A 22287-nucleotide genomic window follows, 5' to 3' on the forward strand; every position below is an offset into this window, starting at 1 on the left:
ATGTGGTATATTGGTAAAAAATGGTTTAGATATTATAATGGATAATCGGCAGGAAACCTAATATACTAAATAAATTTAGATCCTTAGAGACTATACAAAGGAAATTTAGATATTTTAAATCTTTCATAAACTGTTAAAATTATTTGCTCACAGCAGCACTGGCACTATAGTTCTCTTTATCATCATTGTTAGTGGCCCTTCCTTTGCCCTTCCTGGCGTGTCGAATGAGTTGATGAGTGACTTTCAGGGATGACTGAATGACACCCATGGGCATACCAACAACATAAACAAAAAAACTCATCCAATAGGCCAATCACGCTATTGACATATGCGACCCCATGATTGAGGAGATCATCCTCATATTGGGACATATGCAAAAGTGGCATCATGACATCCATTTCACGAAGGACGTCAGTGATGGGAGGGTAGGTGATAAATTCATCATCCTTGTCATGGCAAAGGAAAGTCGTTGCAAAACCCCGGTGTGACAATCATACCAGTGCTAGGCATGTATGAGTGTCATAGGCATATTTTTCCTTGTCTAGAGGAAAAGAGTAAGCCGCTAGTCACCAGCGCTATTCAGCTCCCAAGCTATCCGCTTTGGAACCACCTTTCTCCCATAGCGTGCTGTCCAGTCCGACGCCTAGGTATTCCGTCCTCCCATGTCCTGCCTATGTCCACCTACCTCCACTGGTGCGTTGATATTCCTTAAATGTCGCTACTGATCAGTCACAGGTCTTATTACATGTATCCTCATGTCCCACTGCGCTGCATGTTTTATTACCTGTTGCTACATTGTGCCCTCGCCAGTGTCGCTACTATTCTCGCCTACGCATTCCCGAATTTTTACACAGTATGATAAAATGACCCATCGCACATACAGTACAGTACTTCCCTTCCCCAGACCTTTGCTGGTGTCAGAGTCACTTTAGTCGCTATATCCTAGTCTTGGTGCAATCGATTCCACTCTTGCCAATCTCTTTGATCGCGTGTCGCTTGACTTGCTTTAAGTGCGTGTCGCTAAAGTTCCCTCTTAAGTTTGACTGTCACAACATCAGGATCGCTATTGGTAGTCGAGCTATAATCTAGTTGCTATCAGGCATTTCACTTGCACTGTCTTACCTTACTCCTCGCTTTCACTCCCTTTGATTTCTTCTCGCTGTCGCTAGTTGGACGTCACATAGCGCTATCGCTTAAAACAACTTGCATAGCGCGTCTCACTTATATGCACGTTCCTCTGTTGGAACTCACTTGTCGCTGATTGCTATAGCGCTACTCATCAGTTTTTGGTCTTAGGTTGCTATAGGTTATTAGTCCTTCACGCTATTGCTACCCTTGCATATTAGAAGGGAGTTGCTTCAATAGCAGTCCTCTTGGGTTGAATACTACACTCGCACCTATTTGGATAAGTAGTGCTAGTTTCTAATGAGCCTAGTCGCTATTTCTCTTTCACACCGGGAAGTATTGACTCGACGGCGGCCACCAGTATCACCAAGAGCCTCCTTAGTAACAGGTGGAATATGGACATGAATGACCAGAAGAGTAGGAGTTGCACTAGTAGCAGATGGGCCATTTGCTGAAGATAATTGATGTTTCTTCGGAACATGGTCAAAGGCAGCCATCTCCGGGGGTTTATCATAGGTAGCCTCTGCCAAGAACTTCAAATACATGTCAGTCAAATGTCACTGTTACAAGTTTCTATCACTTACTATCTTTTTCGCCCAGAGGGTGAGGTTATAGATATCTTGAGCTTCATGGTCACCACTAATAGGATTGATATAGCAGAATTTGCCATGCTTCTCACAGTTGAGCTTATTCTTGAGCTCTCGCAACTCGGCAGCAAAGCTCATGCAGGTCGGAGGGTCTTGATTATCATTGACAACTTCATCCTGATGAGAACGAGTGGCAGAGGGTGCTTGACGAGCTGGTTTCTAATAGTGTACTAGTCAGTAAGCAATATTCAATCACTAAGTATTCTCTTACCAGGTTATGTATTTCAAGAACTACTCGCCAACTTCGAGCTCGTTTGATGAGATCACAGCCCTGCTTGAATGCCTCTCGAAGCTGTTGTTCATTGGAGAGCTGATGAGGGGCATCTCGGACTCGATCATTGTGAAACTTGTACCCGAGTTCAGCATTCACTGAGTCAAGGTTCATCTTTGCACAAATGTGTGAAAAAAAGTCTTCAAATGTAACATCGACAGGAAGGCAGATTTGGACATGGCTGACATGTCCACCTACAACTCCAGTATTTAATGGTACAGAGATATCAATGTTCGTGATAGCTGGCAATACACAAAGTTAGATATTATCTAGTTGTGCAATGACACAGTGGATGTACTTACAAACCACCATATTTGCGCCAGGGTAGTGTGGCTGTTGAGTTGATGGTGCAGTGGCTGACTCTCGATGGACCATATCACTGGCAGGATTACATAGTAGCATGTCTTGGAGCAAAGACGGAGGCATGCCAGCAGGGCCTTGGAATTGAGTCTGCATATGCTGACTCGGAGGACCATGAATGAAAGGATGCATCAGAAGCATATTGAACCAATAACCAGCGCAGGGATAGTGACGTTCAAGGACCTCGCTGTAGAGACTCGCATTTCTGCAGGCACATATGGGCTCATTTTACGAATTCTGACAACTGGCCTTCATGGCACAACTCGCACCATCATCCACTATGACTTCCCTATAGAGCGCACCACTTTCCCGCAAAACGCGCCATAGGCGCAATACTTTCCCGCACAATGCGCAGCATTCCCGCGCGCGCGCCTTGCGCGCTTTCTCGCGCTTAAGCGCACTGCATCGCACATCATCCAGGAGCATCCATCCATCGTCCAACCAGTCCCTCAGTATGTCCCTTTCATTATCTGACCATATTTGGCATATTACACTTCCTATTTCATCATGGACCCTTACTTTACATCACTTTACCTCATTTATATACTTAGAGCGCTCCCTATTTGGCTCCGAGCCCTGGGAGAGCGCTTAGGTAGAACTTACATACTTTCATGTTCGTTTTACACAAAACTATTCCACCTTAGCTTCCTACCACTCAGTATCTATCACCAGTTAGTTCCATGCAATGCATGTGTCCATCATCATCTTGAGGCCCTAGCATCAGTCTATAGCTAGTGGCACTGTCAGTATCCGTCTAGATCCGTGCTTTTCCTCATATCAGTCTCAGTATACATCTTTTACACCTGTGCACTGCTTGCACTACCTTCCCATGCTCCGCACACTTTCGCACTTCGCTTTCCCGCACGCGCCTGCAGCGCATTTCTCGTGCTTCCACCGCTATTCACCAGGGTTGTTCAGCATCATTCTGTGGATCCTTGCTTTCCTTGCTTCCCCTTTAGGGTCGAACGTTCTTGCATTCTGCAAGTATAGCAGCTAGGCAGAGCTGAGACTCACTTATACTGGCTGAGCACTTTTCTTATATGTGCCTGCCAGGTTGTGGTACCCACATCGCATTGGCCCTCATTAATGAAAGGACTCTGGCTTGGAGAACTAGGGTTCAAGTCAGACATGTTGAAGATGATTGATGCAGCAACTCACCCCTCACTAGCAGGATTATATACCACAGACAACCTGAGTATGTGTCCAGATGGATCAACATTGTCAGATGATTGAAAACCATTGTTTTTGACGGAGACGAAGAGACAGCGATCTCGCTAGAATGCTAGGGTTGCAGAAACTAAGTGGAGCTCATTTTATGATGACCAAAACTTACCTTCGACAACATTGCAGTGTCTTGCACGGCGAGGGCTTCATTTTCTTGACAAGGTCACCTGCAGTTGGTAATAACCACCACCATGTGCGGCTGGTTGCAGGTCAGTGCATGTGGTATGATTCCAGGGTCTTGTCACTGCCCCACAGTGCCACACAAGCCCCACAAGTCCAAGTTAGGTTAGAGATTTACAAAAGTAGCTAGCGTGCGCGCCTCTGTTTGGTGTCGCTCCAACAACAAACAAAAGCAGCTAAGTGAGTTTTCCAGATTCTGGTCTATCAATATGAAAATAGCTGTAACTTTTATTGTTTGTTAGTAGGAATAAATGCCAGGCTATCATAGTTCTGCTGACTTCTGCCAACCACCCTCAACCTACTGCCAGCAATTGCTGCCTGGAAAAATATTTCATTCTGCCAACAACACTACATACTGGTTTTGTTGTCTTTTCACACCCTGATCAAATTCTCATTTCTGCAAGTGACTGTCAATGAGATCTGTGATATTAGCCAAAACAATGAATATACTTGCTGGTAGATTCAGTGTTACACACATTGAGCTTCATGGGTTCAATGCTCAAACCACTGAAATTACTGTTCTCGCCTAACAAAGACTTTAATGCAGCGATTGGGAAATATTTCATCAATTATAGAGAATAGCTTACATTTAGCCAATCCAAAAAGGTCATCTCAAAGTCATCAACAGAATCAACATAACTCGCGAAGGTGATCATGAAGAAACTAGCGGGTATCTGGTAGCCGTTATTAAACAATATAGTCACAACAAACCACGTAGTATTTCTCCAGCGCACTCCGAGCCTTGGATAAAAGATCTTCTCGTTTGCTTTCGTCATTATCGGCCGTTGTGAGTGAATATTCGACCCTGTAGGTGAAGACGTCTTCCCGAAGATTAGGGACATGATCACCTAGGGAATCAAGACATGGTTAGCGGCCAACCCCCAATACATAACAATGTCATTTTAAGGCACGAGATCTAAAACATAAGGAAGCATGACGATGCACCTACATGCATCTATTACACGGTCGACCAGTCTTTTAGCCTGTAAGCCGTGATTTAAAACACCCGAGTAGACTCAGTATCACTCCATAATTGCCTTGGTGCGCTTTGCGTAAGTTCTCCAAGAGTGTGGGTTGCGCCATGAGCAAGGCAATCACAGACTGCGAATGGAGATCTGTGAGAGATAAAGTGATTTCCGAAATAAGGCCGCGGTGATACGTACGTCGCTGTAATACATAGGTCAATCTTAGAAGTGACTTATTTTGGTCCTGTTGTGCACTGGCATTTTCCAGCGCTTGAGCCAGCTTGATATCAGTGGCCGCCTTAGGAAATACCAAGTTCATCAGCACTCGGGCGTAATCGAATGACGTACGGGCTCCATACCTGATTTGTAGGCTGACAAAAGTATGTCAAGGGATTTGTATCAAGAAAAAATTGTGAACTCACCGTACTGATGCCCGGGCTGCCGTTATCCCATCTTATAGGATCCGCTACCCAAATTGCTCAAGAAAGATGACCTACTCGGGTATGGATCTTCTAAACCTATAGCAAGCAGCATCTTTCTCCTGACGATCACGGCAGCGACCATGGCGAATGTACTTCGAACGGCACCCATACCGCAGGAAAATACAAGAGCACTTCGTACCGGATCTGTGTTTTTGATAACACGTATAGGTACGCATCTAGGTAGTTGTCCTAGGTGGTGTAAGCGGTAAACCATAGTTACAAATATGACGTGCTCACTTCAATGGGACGGTCAGGGGATATAGGGATACTGAAGTAATAGATCAACGATGTGACCCTGGCGCCAGGACGCATAAACAACATACCGGTGATACTACAAGGAAGAGAGTATAAGATGAAACTTGAATTCAGGAGAATAAATGAAAAACCAACGAAAGCGTACCTCTACATTCCATCCATCTGCACGCATTTCGTCCCAGAGTTCTCGTAATGTTCTTACGTTGACCTTGTCAACATGGGTCCAGGTAGGCAAAACGGCACCGTCCCCGGTCTCGGCAGCTGTAACAGTTGACACTCAACATCCGATGGAAGGAAAATATTGTATTGCTCACGCAATTCATTGTGAGTTAATATTAGGCCCCCCATACCTGGTCAAACAGAATTAGTGCTGTCACCAACAAGCGATGTTAGACGTATATCAATTTGCTGATTCCTGTAAAATGTCGTTTTTCAGACGTTCTTCTATGACTTCTACATCTTAAGCGCGATCGGATAACGATAGGGTTCTTCTTGGTTCAACAAAATCGCGCAAGACGAAGGGTCGTCCTGATATATACACTAAAGGAGAGACAGAAGAGACAGGAGGACAAATGGATCACCCAGAATCGTGAGTAAGACGCGCAAAATTTGATGTATTAAGATGATCATTTGAAGATTGCGAGGAAAACTTACTAATCGGTTCCTCCCGCGTAGAAAACCAAACGACATGAGACGGACTGATAGTGTCAGGGCGACAGCGCAAGACGGAAAGAATCGCTCGTAGGCCCTGTGTGCGAGGTTGAGCAACCCCGAAAACGTTTGTGTTGCGTGATGCCCTGAAGTTGAGAGCACCATGGACATTTAAGTCGAGATCAAGAGCTCGGCCTATTGAACTCGTTGTGAAGAGCAACCAATGAAAATCAAGCGAACCAGACGGGTAATAATGGTTTTCAAGATGAAGCCTCTGGACAACACGCTTCCCGTCCTCGTTTCGACAACAGATGGTTCTGCTCGCTTCAGATTGCCCATGAGGTCAAGGGGTGCGACAGCTTGTTTTCCTGTCATCGATATTGTTTATTCGCTCGCGACGCGAGATGTTCTGAGAGCTTTGACATCTCTAGGTGCCAATTGGAGAGCCGACCGATCTACCAAAAGGTACTGATGCTGGACGTTCGGTCGCATCGTCTAGCGATGTCGTTGGAAGCTGGTTGACGTGCATAGCGCTTAATTCGAATAGAACAAAGCGGGAAGCTTGGTTATCTATACGATAAGACCAGAGGCTACAAGTAGCTGGCTGAAATACCTCGAATCGATGATCCACAATGCATCAGTGGCACGACTCGCATGAGGACAAGTGTCCATTACACCCACGTGATGCGTGAGAATCCTCGTCAATGTTACTGCTAGTAGCACTGACAGTGCTAGTGGCTGTCTCAGTGTCTGCCAAGTGAGGCAGACTAGCTAGTGGCGGCTCGCTGAGCTATTTCCAGCTCGGCCGACACTTACCAAGGTTCCCATTTCTTTCTGTTTACCTTTCGACAACTTTGCGATAACACGAGGCTCTGAATCCAGCGCTACCTAATGGGTACTTGGGTAGAGTTCAGTTGCGGCGGCTAACTAAGATTTGAAATGAATCCTGCAGGTTTCATTACTCGATTCATATCAGTTCATTTCCATTCGACCTCATATTATCACTTGGCGTGGCCGAATGTATCGTCTTCCTATGGCAATCATACTATCAGTTACCACTCCTTCGGCCAGAGTAACCGATGGTATGACGGACTTGTTCAAGTTTCCGAGTCTGCACCGCCCTTTCGCCACACACATCTATTTTGCCATAATTTCGGGTTTCATCTGCTATTTGTGTTCAAGTTGGACATCGTAAGTAGTAGTCGTCCCTTTGATGAAGTGTCAAGCCAAGGCTCAGGCTGACAGCAGACCACTGCAGGGACTCGCAGGGATGTCTCGTGGGAGATGGGTGTCATTGTCGCTGACGTATCTCTTTTAATCCAAGTATGTCCATTGCATGTTGTGCCCACATGAAATACACAGATCGGGAAAGCTCCTTGTGAGACTTGACCTAACCTTTCCTCCATTCATTCTTGCGAGTGAAACCCGTCATGATAGGATTTGGGAACTTGATTGCTTGTCCCAGGAGGGCATGGTATTAACATGATTGTGGCAGTAAATTTCTTTCTAGGTTCAGATAGGATGCTTCGAAGATATTAAAGCTGCTTTTGAGACGTGGATCTTTATCATCACTTAAGATGTTCCCCTCTCCAATGATCTTTTCTTCTGCCATCATATGCCTCTTTCTAGTCGTTCACCGAGTTCGACGAAAAAGTTCATCCGATATCTCCTTTCCCCCTGGCCCCAAGGGCTTGCCGATGCTAGGTAACCTGCTCGACCTCAAGGACAGTCAGCTATGGGTTAGCTTCAGTCAGTGGGCATCGACACACGGTAGAGTCCATCGATTTTCCGAGAAACAAACCTTCTTACTTTTTTAAGGGAACGTCATGTACTGTAAGCTGTTCGGACAGCAAATTATTGTTCTACAGTCGTACGAAGACGCCAAAGCCCTGTTGGAGCGTCGCTCTGGTATTTACTCTGACAGGCCACCAATCTCTAGCACAAAGGCGTAAGAGAACCAACATCCAACATACTATATATACATCTGACAATCTCATAGAGTCGGATCTGAGTTTAACAGTGCCCAGTTAAGGTACTCTAATGAATGGAGATTGCATCGGCGAATTTTCCATCAATCATTCCGATCTGAGGCGGTAAAAGATTACTTACCTATCCAACTTCGCAAAGCTCGTCAGATGTTGCAGGGCATCATAGAAGCCCCCGAGCGCTACCAGGATCACATCGAACTGTAAGTGATAATTTGTCCTTCGGCAAGCTCGATGATGAAAACGTGGTATCCCCAGCTTCGCCTCTTCCATCATCATGTCTGCTGTATACGATTACGAGGCCAAGCCGACCAATGACCCGCTTTTACTCGCTGCTGAAAAGGCGATCAAGGTCTTTTTGGAGGTGTCAAGCCCCAAGACTGCAGTCATCCTGGAGGCATTTCCGTTTCGTAAGTTTTTTTACCAGTCTACGTCTCCAGAAAGTTGTCTCTGACTTGACATAGTGCTGAAATTGCCTTCTTGGTTTCCTGGAGCGAGGTTTAAAAGACTCGCTATCCAATCACAAAAGAATGCTGCCGCCATGGTTAACATCCCGTTCAACTATGCACGAGAACGCGCAGTAAGCATTTATGCCCCGAATAAGAATGAATCGTATCAACACGAAGCGTAGATGACTGCAACTTCGAATCAGTGTATGATCTCGGAGTCTTTTAAGCGGTTGGACACAGCCGGTAGTAATGTGGGCGAATTCGAGCTTGCGTTGAAGTCGACTTCTGCTACAGCATTCATTGGTATGACCCGATTTATTTTCGAGTGACACTACTAACACATGCTCGTATCTAGCTGGAGTTGAAACGGTCAGTCCCGCTTATCTACATTAACGTGTTTCCCACGAACTGACGGATATTCAGACTGCGTCGACCCTAGGTGTCTTTATTCTTGCAATGATGCTCTATCCAGATGTACAGAAACGTGCACAAGAGGAGATTGAGACAGTTATAGGCACCGACCAACTTCCTACCTTTGAAGACCGGCCTTCGTTGCCGTATGTGGAAGCAGTCTTGCGCGAGACGCTTAGATGGCATCCGGTGTTCCCTCTTGGTGGGTTGATCTCATCCATCGTGTGTCAGGATCTTACATTTCCATGTGACAAATCAGGTTTGCCGCATTACACTGCGGAGAGCGACGTGTACAATGGTCATTACATCCCCAAAGGTCTGGTATTTTCTATATCGCATCACTTTCGCTGCTAATCATCACGTAGGCGCGCTTGTTATGGCAAATATCGGGTGCGTCATGGTACTTGCTAGTCTTGAGTTGCGTTAATGCGACTGCTACAGGGCCATGGCAAAAGACGAAGTAAAATACCCGAACCCTGAGAACTTCACACCAGAGAGGTTTTTCATGGCTAATGGACAATTGGACGACGACAATGTCGACTTTATTTTCGGTTTCGGGCGCCGAGTATGTGTCGGAAGGCACTTCGCTAATGGTTCCCTGTGGATTTCTATGGTGTCTCTGCTAGCAACTTTCCGTTTTATGAGACCATTGGATAACGAAGGCAACGAAGTAGACCCTGTCTTCCAATGGTCCACTGGACTAAGTTCGTGAGTATCTTGTTCTCTGCCATCATCCAAGGAAGTACCGTGAGCTAACCAATGAGATAAACTTTAGACACCCCGAATCTCTTCCTTGCCGTGTCGTCCCCCGATACCCGGAAATGACTGCACACATACTTGCAGACGTAATCGGCCGCGCATGAAGCGAACTCGGTCAGCTGTACAATTATATCCAAACGGAGGATAACATAATTTTTGTACATATCATGCGCGATAAGTTCAAGTTGAATTTGAATTTGATTATGATTCTACACACTGACAAGTCAGTTCGTACTTGGCATCTGGATATGGGAGAAACAAGCGAGTATGAGTCGATGCCCTTGTCATGCGATGGGCACGTTTTTCTGCTCAGGTCGGCTTCTCGACCTTTCTCGACTTCACAAGGCAGTACAGATTACTAATTACACTGAGATAAGCAACGAGCTTACTAATAAGCTGTTGTTAATCGTTTGATCGATGATCCATCTTTTTCGCTACTTTGAACTTCCAAACGTTCCTCCCTCAATCGTCTGGCACAAGCAACGAAATGTGCAACGATCAGGTTAATTCGCTGCCTTGAGCGGATACATTTAGTAAGATGTCTGCGAGTTCAACCTCTTGTCAGAATGTATGTTCCGGCAGGATGTGGTACTCGCTAGCATCTTACGATGATCGATCATAGTGTCTAAGTCGAATTTATCATCAGATTCCCTAGTCAAGATGAACTTGTCAGCCATTCGGCGCGAAATCGAGGACCACTTTCGCGTATGGTAATTAGACGATGACTTGATGCCGTTGTCTGATCTGTTGTTGGATAATAGGTGTCGCACTAACTTGTCGTCAACAGGACACGAGGGCTTGGAGACAACAATCGGACAAAGCCTCAAGGACGGCGTCACGGCATACAATCCACGTACTGCAATTTCCGGGCCGCTCACGTACGCTCTACACACGGCCGCATCTGAAGCTTGAAAATGACTCAAGACGGGCTTGCTCGCGAAAATTTTGGAAGAAGTAGTGCACGAACATATGGAGTTTCCTATCACAACCGAGTCCTTCCCACCAATCAGAGGACTCGCACCTTTAACCGTCAACGTAAAAGTGATTCCGGTCAGGGTCTAGCCTGGTATGTGCTCGATTTTGCCGCCCAGCAGCGATACAACTTAGGATTTCCAAGCGACTCTGAACGTCATTGTGCACACTGCACACACCTATAATATGCCAAGACGTTGATAAGCTAGCACTAGCAGTCTTAGCGCAACCAAACCTGCCGTCCTGCATTTATCCATTAGGATGGCTAGCGAATATAATGTCTATAAAGACTCGGCGTGGTGGAGTTCTTCCCCCAGTACTCACCGTCTTACGCCATGAAGGAACCACTCGTTTTCGCGTACTATTGCTCTGGGCATGGTACGTATTCAATGTTGTCTAGCAATGAAGATCCCTCACCTCTTCCTATAGGCTATGGCCATGCGACACGGGTCTCCGCGTTCGCTCGCCACCTCCTTAACCTCGACTCTCGGATGACAATACATATTGTCTCGTCTGCTCCAAAGCATGTTTTCAACGACAGCATTAGTCTCGGGGTCCTCTATCGTTTTGCCGAGATTGACCCAGTCATTGTACAACCCGTGGCGTGAGTGATACCAACTCTATGGTTGACTCATTCCATTAATTGCCAGACCACCAGATATCGAGTCGATCGTCACAGGAGTGTTGAAGCCCTCAGGTCCTTTTTAGCACGCAAGGAATCTCTTCTGGAGCAAGAACGACAGTGGCTCTTCGACGTAGAGGCCGACTGTGTTCTTAGCGATGCTGCCTTCCTTGGATGGTGAGCTCAGAATCCATCGTGATAGACTCTTGTGCTTATCAATTATCCAGTCTTGCCGCAAATGCCACGGGGTTGCCTTCCATCCTCATATCAAATTTCACATTCGACTCTGTATACAGCTTCCTTTCAACAAAATTTGTAGACCAAGTCGATTCACCTCTAGGAGACGAACTTTCGATTGGTCACCACACTCCGGATTATCCAATCTCAGACGAAGAGCTAAAACCCTTGGTTCAACAAATATATTATGGTTACCGCTGCGCGGACCTTCTTGTTCGACTTCCTGGATGTATACCTATTCCATCGTTCTCAACTTCCCCGTCGTTACCCGCGCCGCGCTGGACTAACCAGGGCAGCAACACACTCCTAGATGATGTTGTAGCTCATCTTGTTCAGAAACCCTCTACACACGTACTCCATTCTTCGATACCTTTCGCCGACTCACACCCTAAGAAACCGTTTGCTCGTAGCATCATCCAAGCTCCCCTTCTCGTTCGTGGTATTAGCAAGGGGCCAAACACAGTTTACTCCCCCATTGGTCGATCCCGATTTCTTTCGTCGCTTGGTGTCCCTGAGCACCTACATAATCCAGATGAGACGAAGATTCTAATAGTTTCATTTGGCGGACAGGTCTTCCAGAAGCCAACTTCTAGTCGCGGGAGCAGCACAGGTCACTCAAGTCCACGATGCAAAACACCTCAAATTGATCCTCCTGCGGAGCTACGGCAGATCCCTGATAGCCCGCGAACATCAAAGATCCGTCCTTGCAGTGACGCTCTCAGCAAAATGGACACGCCATACGGCGCCCCTCCGGTCATCAAGCCTGAGCCTAGCCATATGTCATGCGCGATGTTGACCAAAACAGAGTTTTGTATCAAAAATAACATCACCCGTTCATATTTGGATACTCTTGTTCCTTCCGCTTCGGACATAATGCTCGATCACGTTGTAGATGACTTTGATACACGGCTGCTACCAGACTCGTCTTGGATCGCAATTGTGTGTGGAGTATCAAAATGGGGGCAGGATGGGTCAGACGAAAAGCCTCCGGACAGGTTTTTTATGGCCCCGAAATACGTCTACATGCCCGATCTGACAGCTGTCGCAGACGTTCTGCTCGGCAAACTAGTGCGTTGCCAAATTATCTTGATGATTTTTCCTGACTGATGGCATTTCCAAAGGGATATGGGACAGTTTCGGAATGCGTCGATGCTTGCACGCCTTTCGTTTATGTCGCACGTCCACTTTTTGTGGAAGAGCATGGCTTGAAGCTGCTGCTCGCACGGGAAGGAGTTGGAATCGAACTCCCTCGAGTGTCATATGAAGCTGGCGACTGGGCTTCTGCTGTGGAGGAAGCATGGTCGCTGGGCCGCAATGCGAAAGCGGAAATGCGTAGGAAAGCTAGGTTAGGTGTTGATATGAATAAGCGAGACAAAGAGGGCGCGTTACTTGCGGGGCAAGTGACGGATTGGGTCAGGACTTGGCACGATTCGATAATCCGATGAGTCTGTCACAATGGATCGTAAGACGCGACCTTTGTCTACATTATTACATACTATACGTTAGCACGTACCGCATGCTCGGGGCTGAGCGCTGGGTTTGCATAATATTAATGGTCTCATTTGCACCGATTGCCGCTACACGTACCTAAGACATTGTGTACAGCTTGGAGCTACGATGAGCACGGAACTACGTGATCCTGCTTTTGATTTCCGATTGACGCAGCCGATGTTATCTCCAACTAGAATGCCTTCAGAATTCTGTCATGTTCGGGTACTGCTGCAATCTCATTACATACCAGCTGGCAGGATCAAAAGGAAGTCATGACCGTAAAGCCGAACTTCGTGTGCGTCTGTAATGACGTACATGCTCACGCTCGGCATGTAGCTATTGATCATCATAGGTTAATGCGGCTTGTCGTTTGCTGATGAGTCTGTTGAGACCTGACACGGAGGAAGAGATTTCCTGACAGCTGGTCGGGACTCTGTTCACAATCTCGGAACCCGAGCGACCCAGCTAGAGTCAACTGATCCCATGACCGACTCGAAGAGGACAAGTAAAAGCGGTAACTTGGCTGCTATCGTGATTTATCATAGTTTGTCACTAGTTAATCTTGAAAAAGAAGAGTATCACCCGTTCTCCTCCAACTTCCGATTTCAAGGTCTCACTATGCACGAGACACTGGCTTTACATATCACATCTATATTTACATATTACAAGCACAGAGCGTTTGATCCCGCGAAAGCAATTTGCGTCGACGCCATGTTCGTGTTCCATGAGTCCACTCGTCGCTCTAGGACGTCTGATTTGGGGATTAGCTACGAGACAATATATAATACGTTATCGAGACCAATACCATACAAAATTCTAGGGATACTGTTCATGTGGAGGTGTTGTAAAAGTATGAAATGAAAATGACCCGTTCTTCGCAGTTACAATATCTCCAGCGTCCTGATGTCCATCATGTTATCAACAGATGCTGTGTCCCTAACTTGCGCGATGATATCATTATCCGAAGCAATTCTCTTATACTCCCCACCACGCTGTTGCGCTAGCAAAAGTGCGCCAAAAGGACGAGCAAGGCGAACGAATAACCTCAACCCTCTGGTAACCAGCTCATCATCTCCAGGCTCATCAGGCCAATCGCCCACGCTCTGTGACTCATCTGCAAAGTCGGCCAACTCGAGATCATACCGATTCCATGGACGGATGAGCAAGAATGCCTGCCGAGTACGCCTTGCAGGCGAGAACGGAACAAGCTTGTCTCCCGTTGTGACCAGCAGGTCTTGTAACCCGTCCGCCTTGACTTCATATGTGGAACATTTGTCCCCGTCTCCACCAGTACTCCGCCTGATTTCGGTGAGATGAAATGCGATGCAAGGCAGTTGTAGTCTGGCGTTTGCGAAACGAGGAACGCCGAGGTTCTCAAGAGTGGTATAAAGATTCGAAGCCGATTCCACAGTCACAATATTGTTTCGCAGCGAGGAGACCGATATCTGCATCTCATGTTCAGATAGAGATGGCAGTGTACATGGCGGAGCCTCGTATGAGGAAATATCGGCTGGCAGACAGCTGTTGAAAGTGGATGATTGTCCCACCCAGTCCAGAACTGTGATGTCGCCCGAATGAGCTATGATCTCCTGTAAGAGTCGTCCGAGCGCGTTCTGTCTTTTTTCTCCGTAGATTACAGGAAGGTGGACGCCGAAGATCCCAAACAGCGAATACGCGATGTCTTCCTGCAACGTAGTGACGCGCGTTGATGACCATTGAAGTTTCTCTCGGGCATCTCTCATCCCCGGGCAGAAGGCAACGAGCGCCCGCGCATTTATGCTAGTTGAACGCTCCAACTCCTGCGTGATAGGAACAGACTCCTTGTGGTTGCGTGAGCGGTCGTCGAGGTACAGAGACCAATCTGCTTGGTAGAAGAGAACAATTTTGGGAGCTAGGAACTCCTGAACGGTCCATCCTCGCGTGTTCCAAATGCTGTTTGCTAGCGCGCCAGACTCTGACGAAGGAGGAACATCCGAGAGGTAGACGATGGTGAGCGCTGAGTGGTGATACCAGACGAACATCGAGTTGACTGATCGCTGGAGCTCAACATTGTTGTTCTGGTCAATGCAACATGTATCGCTCCACGCCCAGTGATACCCCGCGTTGCGAGCAACTTTGCAGAAGTTCTGCAACTTTACAACAGTTCCGACCGGGTCCAAGGTGTATATGTTCCTAGCCTGAATGTCGTGCAGTAGCAGCTCCTTCCTTTCCCACCTATGGGACAACATGACCCAACTGAAGTACTTCGCGACCGCATCTCTGATAGGCCCAGTTTGGAGGGGCCCATACATGTCGAGTGAACGGGAAAGTTCTTTGTACTCTGTACTCTCCGTGAATGCGTTGATCTGTGAGTCTCGATCACACAAAAGTCCTGTAGAGGTGTTGATCAGACGAAGGGGGGCGTTTTCCAGCTGGATGTGGATGACTCGTCGAATAGCATCTTCTAATTCAGATATACTGACGTATTTCTGGCGTAGCTCTGCAAAAATTGTAAATCATCTTCAAGTCGGCGCTTGAGTTGTTTGGGGCTTACGTCGTATCTGTGGGCGAAACCTGGGTCTGCTTGTCTGGTTTTGCCCCGATGTTGGTGGCGGAACAAAGAGTGAGTCGGCGTGATGTTTCAAATGCTTCTGTATAACATGAGATTTTCCTTCAAAAGCAGCGCAAATGTCCTCCTCTGGCCGGCAGGTGACTAGTAACTTGAAATTACGGGGAAGCTCTGCTCCGTTCTCTGCGAGTGCAGTCAGGAGGTCTTTACGAGCTGACTCATTACCGCTGTGTTCCAACCCGTCGATGACCACTAGCACAGGGCCGATGCATGCCATTTGATTCGCAGGGGTAAGGATAAAGCGATTGAATTGAGTAAGTGGGTTTATCGTTTCACATAATGCGCGCTTGTATTTCACGGTGGCCCAGAGAGCCTTCCTATATTGAGAGTCGTGATCAGCGAGGTCCCGTGCAATCGTGCTGAACAAATTCGTAGCATTTCGCTTGTCCCGGGCAGCGCGCGAAAAACAGTACGACGAACCGAGACGCACAATGGCGTCGAATTGGCGTGCAATGGTATGGGCGATAGTAGATTTTCCGGACCCCTTTGGACCTAGTAAGAGGTAAATCTGCTGTTCATCGTTTTGATTGACCCATGAAGTTATCGACTCCATGATATCAGTTCGTGGTGGCGCATCTCCGATCTTCTGTGATTCAATCGAAGCGCCACAAGCATAGTGCATGCCATCAAGGTCTGTTTTCGTGGCTAGTAGTAATATGAACATATGCAAGGAAGAGGTATGGAAGATGGAACACTACCATGGTCAAGCAACAGATCATGGACACGAAAGACGTAGAGTTCCGTGGTAATCGTGACCTGCTGTTGTATAGCATTCTTGAGTTCTTTGAAGGTTGCTTCGTACGTTAAAATTTTATCATCTAATTTGGACAACGCGTTCGAAAAGCTTTGTTTCCCTTCATTCAAGAATTTTGTTAAAGAAGCGAAGATTTGGTAAGAAGCTGCGAGACTCACATCCGCTCCTGTTCTCCAGGTAGTCACGGATAAAGTACGAGCACTCGACCGTCTGGCGAGCGAGGGAGTTGATAGTCTTTTCTTGCGATTCTACCCTTTTCAGTTCCTCTTCGCCAGAGATAAGGCTGTAGGTTTCGTGCATAACGGTAATGAGCTGATTGATACTTCGGTCACGTGCACTCTCCAACTAATCAAAACAGATGAGCTCCTTAGGTCTGAACATGTGACCATGCCACTTACATTATATAGTACTGCAGTGAGAATCATGAACGCCATTTTGGTGTAAGGATGGGCCTAGGGGAGTAGTATCAGACATATTCAGTGGCAAAGCCAAGGGACCGTACCTCAGCGAACTTGCCAGAAAGCTGAACGAAAATTCTGATCTTGTCCAAGAGCAGAGGAAGGGGTCCTGGGGTAACAACATCGACAACTTGCTCAGTAGACGCTGTCAATGGTTCATTTGGTCCACAGTCTCCCATGGCCGGTGTATATGATGTATCCTCAGAGACATCAAGTGTCCGGGCGAGCTGGTCTTCAGCGTGCTGAGTGGTTTCATGCTCGATTGTATTATGAAGAGGCATGATCTTGAATTCCATGCTAGCACAAAGGAGATGTTTGTTGCCATGACGGTCAAAAGACATGAGGCGGTAGATTTTAACTAATGTTGTATTCAACGACGAGCGAGCCAATCAGATAGTAACCAGAAACTCACTTCTGGAATAAGCGAGAAGCGTCTCGACACCTTCTTGTACCATACCGATGTACTGATCTTTATGGAGGGTTCGTTTTGCGAAGACTTTTAGGGAAATTATGGACGACGCCTGTACATTTCTTGCTAGGAGTCAATGTCATGAACTCGCGGGTACAATGCCTCTCACAGTTTTAGCTCGGTCATCCATGGCAAGGAATGCGGATTCTCAGCTGTGGTGGACTTTTGGTCATGGTCATCTACAGAAGCTGTCACATAGAAACTGTCGTAAGTCGAAAACAAACCGATTCGCGGCAAATGGTGCAGGTCTATGTCTTATTGACGTCGCAAATTATCAAGAGTAACCGTCATTCAAATTGATCTCACGTACCGAAGATTTGCACTGCCGGGGGAAATGGTGTTCTGAGAGCATCTCCATAGCCATGACTCGTTATGGGCTCCTTCCGGATACCTTCTCTGTGACAAAGTTCGGTATGCTGGGACCCATCAGCAGGTCTCCCAGCGCCCACAATGGTGGTAAGCTTGAACTCCAAGCTTGCCCTGAGCAGTTCTTCCTTGCCTTGAGGGTTTACGCACTTCAGCCGTTCAAGAATGGCTGAATTGAACTGTTAGAAAAATACATTGCGCAAGGATGTAGTTACTCACCACCAGGGTACTTCAAAAATTCTTCGACACAGCCCTGGACCATACCGATGTACTGATCATCATGAAATTGGCGATGAGCAAATACTTCCAATGTGAGCGTGGTAGAGTTGCGAACATTGCTGCTCTTTGAATCAGCCCTTGAATCAGGCAGTAGTCTCCGACGTACAAGATATGTTTACTACTCCACGGCATAGAGCTGGGCTTCTCCGGACTCGTACAACTGGTTGTGCCCCCATCGACATCATGAATGGATATTTTGACATAGAATTGATGATCCACATTCAACCGCCCAATCTTGGGCAGGTGATGAAGATCGATATCTGGGATTTATCAGAACTGAGTACTGAGTAGTCATGACAGGAGGTTATCAAAACATGCCGAAAACTTGCACGCTATACATCTCTGGTGCTAACTGCCTGGTCCTGTCATTGCATATAAGTCTGTCATTTCCGAATGATAGGTAAATCGTACGTAATGATATCGACTTGTTGAGGGGCGTTTGTGTTAAATGCCGTCTGAATGCAGAAGTTGGAGCTTGAATCCGTCTCTGCATGATGGAGATGGGAGCTATACCAATGAAAACCTCAGATATCACATCTTGCGGGCGTTGGTGGAATCTCACCTGATATGTTGACGACTTGAGTGTATCAGCTTCATCTCGTCTGGAGAAACGGGGTAGAGACTTGGATTTGTGTAATGCCTGCCTGCGACATAAAATTTTGACAATGTGACAAAGATCCTTCAGTCTTCCAAACCTTCTGCTCGCTTTAATACAGATCGCAGTTGGGACCAATTAAATCAATGCGAAAGCGGTGAGATCAAATTAGAGGGCAGGGCACTGCATGCGACCTCCAGGATAATCCCATGCGGTATAGGGTACGGTTGAAAATTCACCACGACTTTTCAACAGCTGTTTATAAACAGACGCCCTCAGGCCATTGAATTTTTGAAGGTTCTTCACCTTCCTGGCCAGTTCCTTGCTTCCTGGACAGGATGGCAGCATGAGGCTCCAGGGACTGATCAAGCCTCACCAGTGATACCGTGGATCTCATCATTGAATGCAGGCGTCGTGCAGTAATTTCTGGCACAGCAAGTGCCTGCCCGAGTCATTGCCCAAGTAATGTGATCAGTACTTCTTCAGTCTTGATCTGTAGGTTGGCACAAGTGCGTGCTTACCGATGCATTAGGGTACGGTTGAAAAGTCACTATTTTTCAACCGCTGTTAAAAATACCTGTTGATAAATCTAGTTAATACCAACTATAAGTTGAAAAGTGTTTAAAACACCTATCAATACATTACTGGCCTGAGGGCGTCTGTTTATAAACAGCTGTTGAAAAGTCGTGGTGAATTTTCAACCGTACCCTATACCGCATAGACTGAAGAAGTACTGATCACATTATACTTGGGCAATGACTCGGGCAGGCACTTGCTGTGCCAGAAATTACTGCACGACGCCTGCATTCAATGATGAGATCCACGGTATCACTGGTGAGGCTTGATCAGTCCCTGGAGCCTCATGCTGCCATCCTGTCCAGGAAGCAAGGAACTGGCCAGGAAGGTGAAGAACCTTCAAACACTGCAGTAAGACTCGGAACGACCCGGGTGCATGGGTTGAGGGATATAATAGATGCTCTGAGAATGCTTGAACTTCGCCGCAAAACGCCCCGTGGTACTACTATGTACAACCGTGACGAAGTCACTGGTGAAGGTGGGGGCCGCAGCTAAATACGGTACTCTGAGCAAAGATACTGGTTGTTGACAATCTTTGGTTTGTACTGAGTGATCTAGCTTGCACGCCAACGATGGCCATCACATTTTGAAATCCCAGACTGGTTCTTTGAGAGCCACTGCCCCCTTCGAGCCACACATGAAGGCATGTGCCACCCGATGGAGCCGGTGGGAAGTAAAGCCAATGCCCTTATGCTGTGGAGCCTGGCACTGTGGCAGCCTGCAGGGCATTCAAGTTGTTCCGGCCCGTTATCCCACCTCAGGCAGCAGTTTTAAATTTCACACGTTGAGGTAGGAGGTCCTCCTCAAGCGCTCAAAGGCAACGCGAGGTATCCTAGAGCCATCATGGAGGTGGAGCACGCGAGCAGCCTGGCACTGGCATGGCACTGGCAGGCAACGAGATATTATTTTTAGAACGGATCCTAAATTAGATTGGAGAATCATAGTAGAAACCCGGCTGAAAGCCTACCTTTTACCTCCGAAAACTGCTGCCTGAGGTGTGAGCTCCCCGGTGTTGATATTTCCACCAGCAGTGACAACCCATCGAGCATCCCTTTATACCCCCACGCAAGTACTTCCTGCTCACAAACATCCTGTGCCTCTCAATTTCCTTACCCGCTTTTAGGTCCCATTGACGAGTTGTCCTATCGCTTGACCCGCTAATTATTTCCTTCCCGTCCGGAAAGTAGGATATGGATCTGTGCCTTTGTGGCCCTTCAAGGTCAGCACGGGTGTCAGAGTCGATGTCTTTGCTGCTGCAGTAGGCTGTTGCGATATGGAGATCATGTCCCGTTTCTCCACCAGCGAGGTTTAGCAGATGCGGACGATGTTCTATTTGAGAGTATTCGAGGGACCGTCAGTGAGATCTTCTCGTATGCTGTGGCTTGACGCTGAAAGTTATTTCGAAGGATGTCTAACTACTGGCAGCTGGTACACTTTACCTGCCGATGCCGATCATTAGTTCGTCAGCCCTGAAAGTTCGGGTTACTGATGTTACCTAGAGGCTAGTAAATCGGGGGAAGAGTGAGCGATTCAGTTGATTGAATGTGCGTGCGTCTGGCAACCTTTTCTTGTACTTCCTAACATGTCCCTGCCCCCTTCAGCATAGTGCCTGTGCATTGCATAGCGTTTATTTTTACCCGCTGCCTCGTGTCTATTAAATCTGCTTGCTTTTTTGTGGTCATCTCGTTGCCGCCGATATATCGAGTTCGTTGTGTAGTTGACAAGGAACTAGAAGTTCAAAGTCATAATTTGCAGCTGCGATACACGTCCTTTTCTGGCTCCATCATGATGAGCTATCTATGGAAAGGCGCTTTCATGAAGTTCAGGGAAGCTGAGTTATATCAGTGTACAATGTGATGGAATAGAATGTACAATATTGGTATCGACCAGAGGTAGGAATTACCCAGACATACTTGCAACATGATACCAAAGATATCGCTCTGCTCGCTCGGTCGTGCTGAAGAGCCATCCTCCTTCTCTGGTACAAATAGCTCGGGAGCCATCCATCGTATATTGCCTTTGAGGGTAGAAGTCCAGGAAGCCTGTGAGGCGCTTATGACCTCCGAATACGAGGCAGGAGGAAGCAGGGGGGGAACAATGGCGGTAGGAGTCGACAACCAAGCAGCAATCCTTGCTACAACGGCGTTCCAATCCAGACCGGGTCACCATCTAGTAGACCACATTCCACGACGACCTGCGCAAACTGCTACCACACAAGGACGGCAGAAAACTCGTGATCAGATGGTCGCCAGGCCATCATGGCATAGCAGGAAACGAGGCAGCGGACGAGGAAGCAAAGAGAGCCGCGGCAGGAGACTCCTCAGCCACGAAGAAATTCCCCAAATCTCTCCTAGCAAGAAACGGCGCAATCAGAACCCTTCCGCAAAGCAAATCGGCGCTGAAACAGCACTTCTACGGCAAGATCAAGGCCGAAGCAGTCAACATCATGCAAGAACCACCCCGCTTCGCTCACCTGCAATCCATCGACCACACCGCCCCATCCAAGAAGTTCGCAAGCAAGATCGAAGACCTACCAAGGAAACACGGAACGCTAATATTCCATCTACGCACCGGCCACATCGCTCTCAACAAACACCTTCACCGCATAGCCAGAGTGCAATCAGCAGCATGTCAGGAATGCAACACACACGAAGAAACCGTCCATCACTTCCTACTAGTCTGCCCGAAATACGCCAGACAACGCAACGAGCTCAGCATGGAAGTAGGACCGCGACAGCTCAACGTCAAATACTTGCTAAGCGAGGGAAAAAGAATTAGAGCGACACTCAAGTTTCATCGCGCACACCAGAAGATTAGAACAAAACCTTCGGAGACGTCACCCCCCCTAAGGAAAAAGAATGAGGAAAAGAGGAAGAGAAAGCCATCAAACGAGAAGAAAACCAACCAACCAATTTGTACTACACTAACACAACGCCTTAAGACGGCGTCACCGTCCTCGCTCATGCACGGACCCATTGCACAGCATAGACCACACAAACATAGAATAGACGCAGCATAGTATAATACTGTACGTAGTGTCCACCATAGGGCTCCGCCCCAAAGGACAATAAACAAGGAAAAAAAAAAAAAAAAAAC

General features: G+C 47.2%; 5 protein-coding genes across 5 annotated transcripts; 2 read left to right on the forward strand and 3 right to left on the reverse strand.

Moving 5' to 3' along the window:
• Window positions 1–4584: 4584 nt before the first annotated feature.
• On the reverse strand, window positions 4585–5522 carry DFJ58DRAFT_786310 (uncharacterized protein). Its single transcript, XM_041390077.1, has 5 exons — window positions 5270–5522; window positions 5195–5238; window positions 4971–5070; window positions 4814–4922; window positions 4585–4782 (listed from the first exon to the last, which is right to left on the reverse strand). The coding sequence occupies exons 1-5, from the start codon at window positions 5466–5468 to the stop codon at window positions 4710–4712; spliced, it is 525 nt and encodes a 174-aa protein (XP_041244300.1). The 5' UTR covers window positions 5469–5522; the 3' UTR covers window positions 4585–4709.
• Window positions 5523–7715: 2193 nt separating this feature from the next.
• Window positions 7716–10078, forward strand: DFJ58DRAFT_786316 (cytochrome P450). The gene is made up of 12 exons (XM_041390078.1): window positions 7716–7930; window positions 7979–8108; window positions 8160–8348; window positions 8404–8555; window positions 8610–8725; window positions 8777–8897; window positions 8950–8963; window positions 9018–9207; window positions 9265–9321; window positions 9371–9395; window positions 9447–9713; window positions 9781–10078. Exons 1-12 carry the CDS (start codon window positions 7738–7740, stop codon window positions 9866–9868), a joined length of 1542 nt encoding a protein of 513 aa, XP_041244301.1. The 5' UTR covers window positions 7716–7737; the 3' UTR covers window positions 9869–10078.
• A 993-nt stretch (window positions 10079–11071) lies between these two features.
• Window positions 11072–13040, forward strand: DFJ58DRAFT_727574 (uncharacterized protein; the record flags this gene model as incomplete). Its single annotated transcript, XM_041385494.1, has 5 exons — window positions 11072–11114; window positions 11166–11340; window positions 11395–11535; window positions 11586–12663; window positions 12717–13040. The coding sequence occupies 5 exons, from the start codon at window positions 11072–11074 to the stop codon at window positions 13038–13040; spliced, it is 1761 nt and encodes a 586-aa protein (XP_041244302.1).
• Window positions 13041–15587: 2547 nt separating this feature from the next.
• Window positions 15588–16316, reverse strand: DFJ58DRAFT_702907 (uncharacterized protein; the record flags this gene model as incomplete). The annotated part of the gene is made up of 1 exon (XM_041383638.1): window positions 15588–16316. The coding sequence occupies one exon, from the start codon at window positions 16314–16316 to the stop codon at window positions 15588–15590; it is 729 nt and encodes a 242-aa protein (XP_041244303.1).
• Window positions 16317–16339: 23 nt separating this feature from the next.
• On the reverse strand, window positions 16340–19070 carry DFJ58DRAFT_913880 (uncharacterized protein; the record flags this gene model as incomplete). The annotated part of the gene is made up of 13 exons (XM_041395347.1): window positions 16340–16548; window positions 16607–16793; window positions 16847–16900; window positions 16951–17264; window positions 17319–17375; window positions 17686–17910; window positions 17961–18079; window positions 18127–18254; window positions 18346–18382; window positions 18432–18527; window positions 18583–18664; window positions 18810–18944; window positions 18992–19070. The coding sequence occupies 13 exons, from the start codon at window positions 19068–19070 to the stop codon at window positions 16340–16342; spliced, it is 1722 nt and encodes a 573-aa protein (XP_041244304.1).
• Window positions 19071–22287: the final 3217 nt, after the last annotated feature.

Source organism: Suillus subalutaceus, assembly GCF_016647625.1.
Source record: "Suillus subalutaceus strain FC151 chromosome Unknown DFJ58scaffold_48, whole genome shotgun sequence".
In the NCBI taxonomy this organism is placed as follows: Eukaryota; Fungi; Basidiomycota; class Agaricomycetes; order Boletales; family Suillaceae; genus Suillus; species Suillus subalutaceus.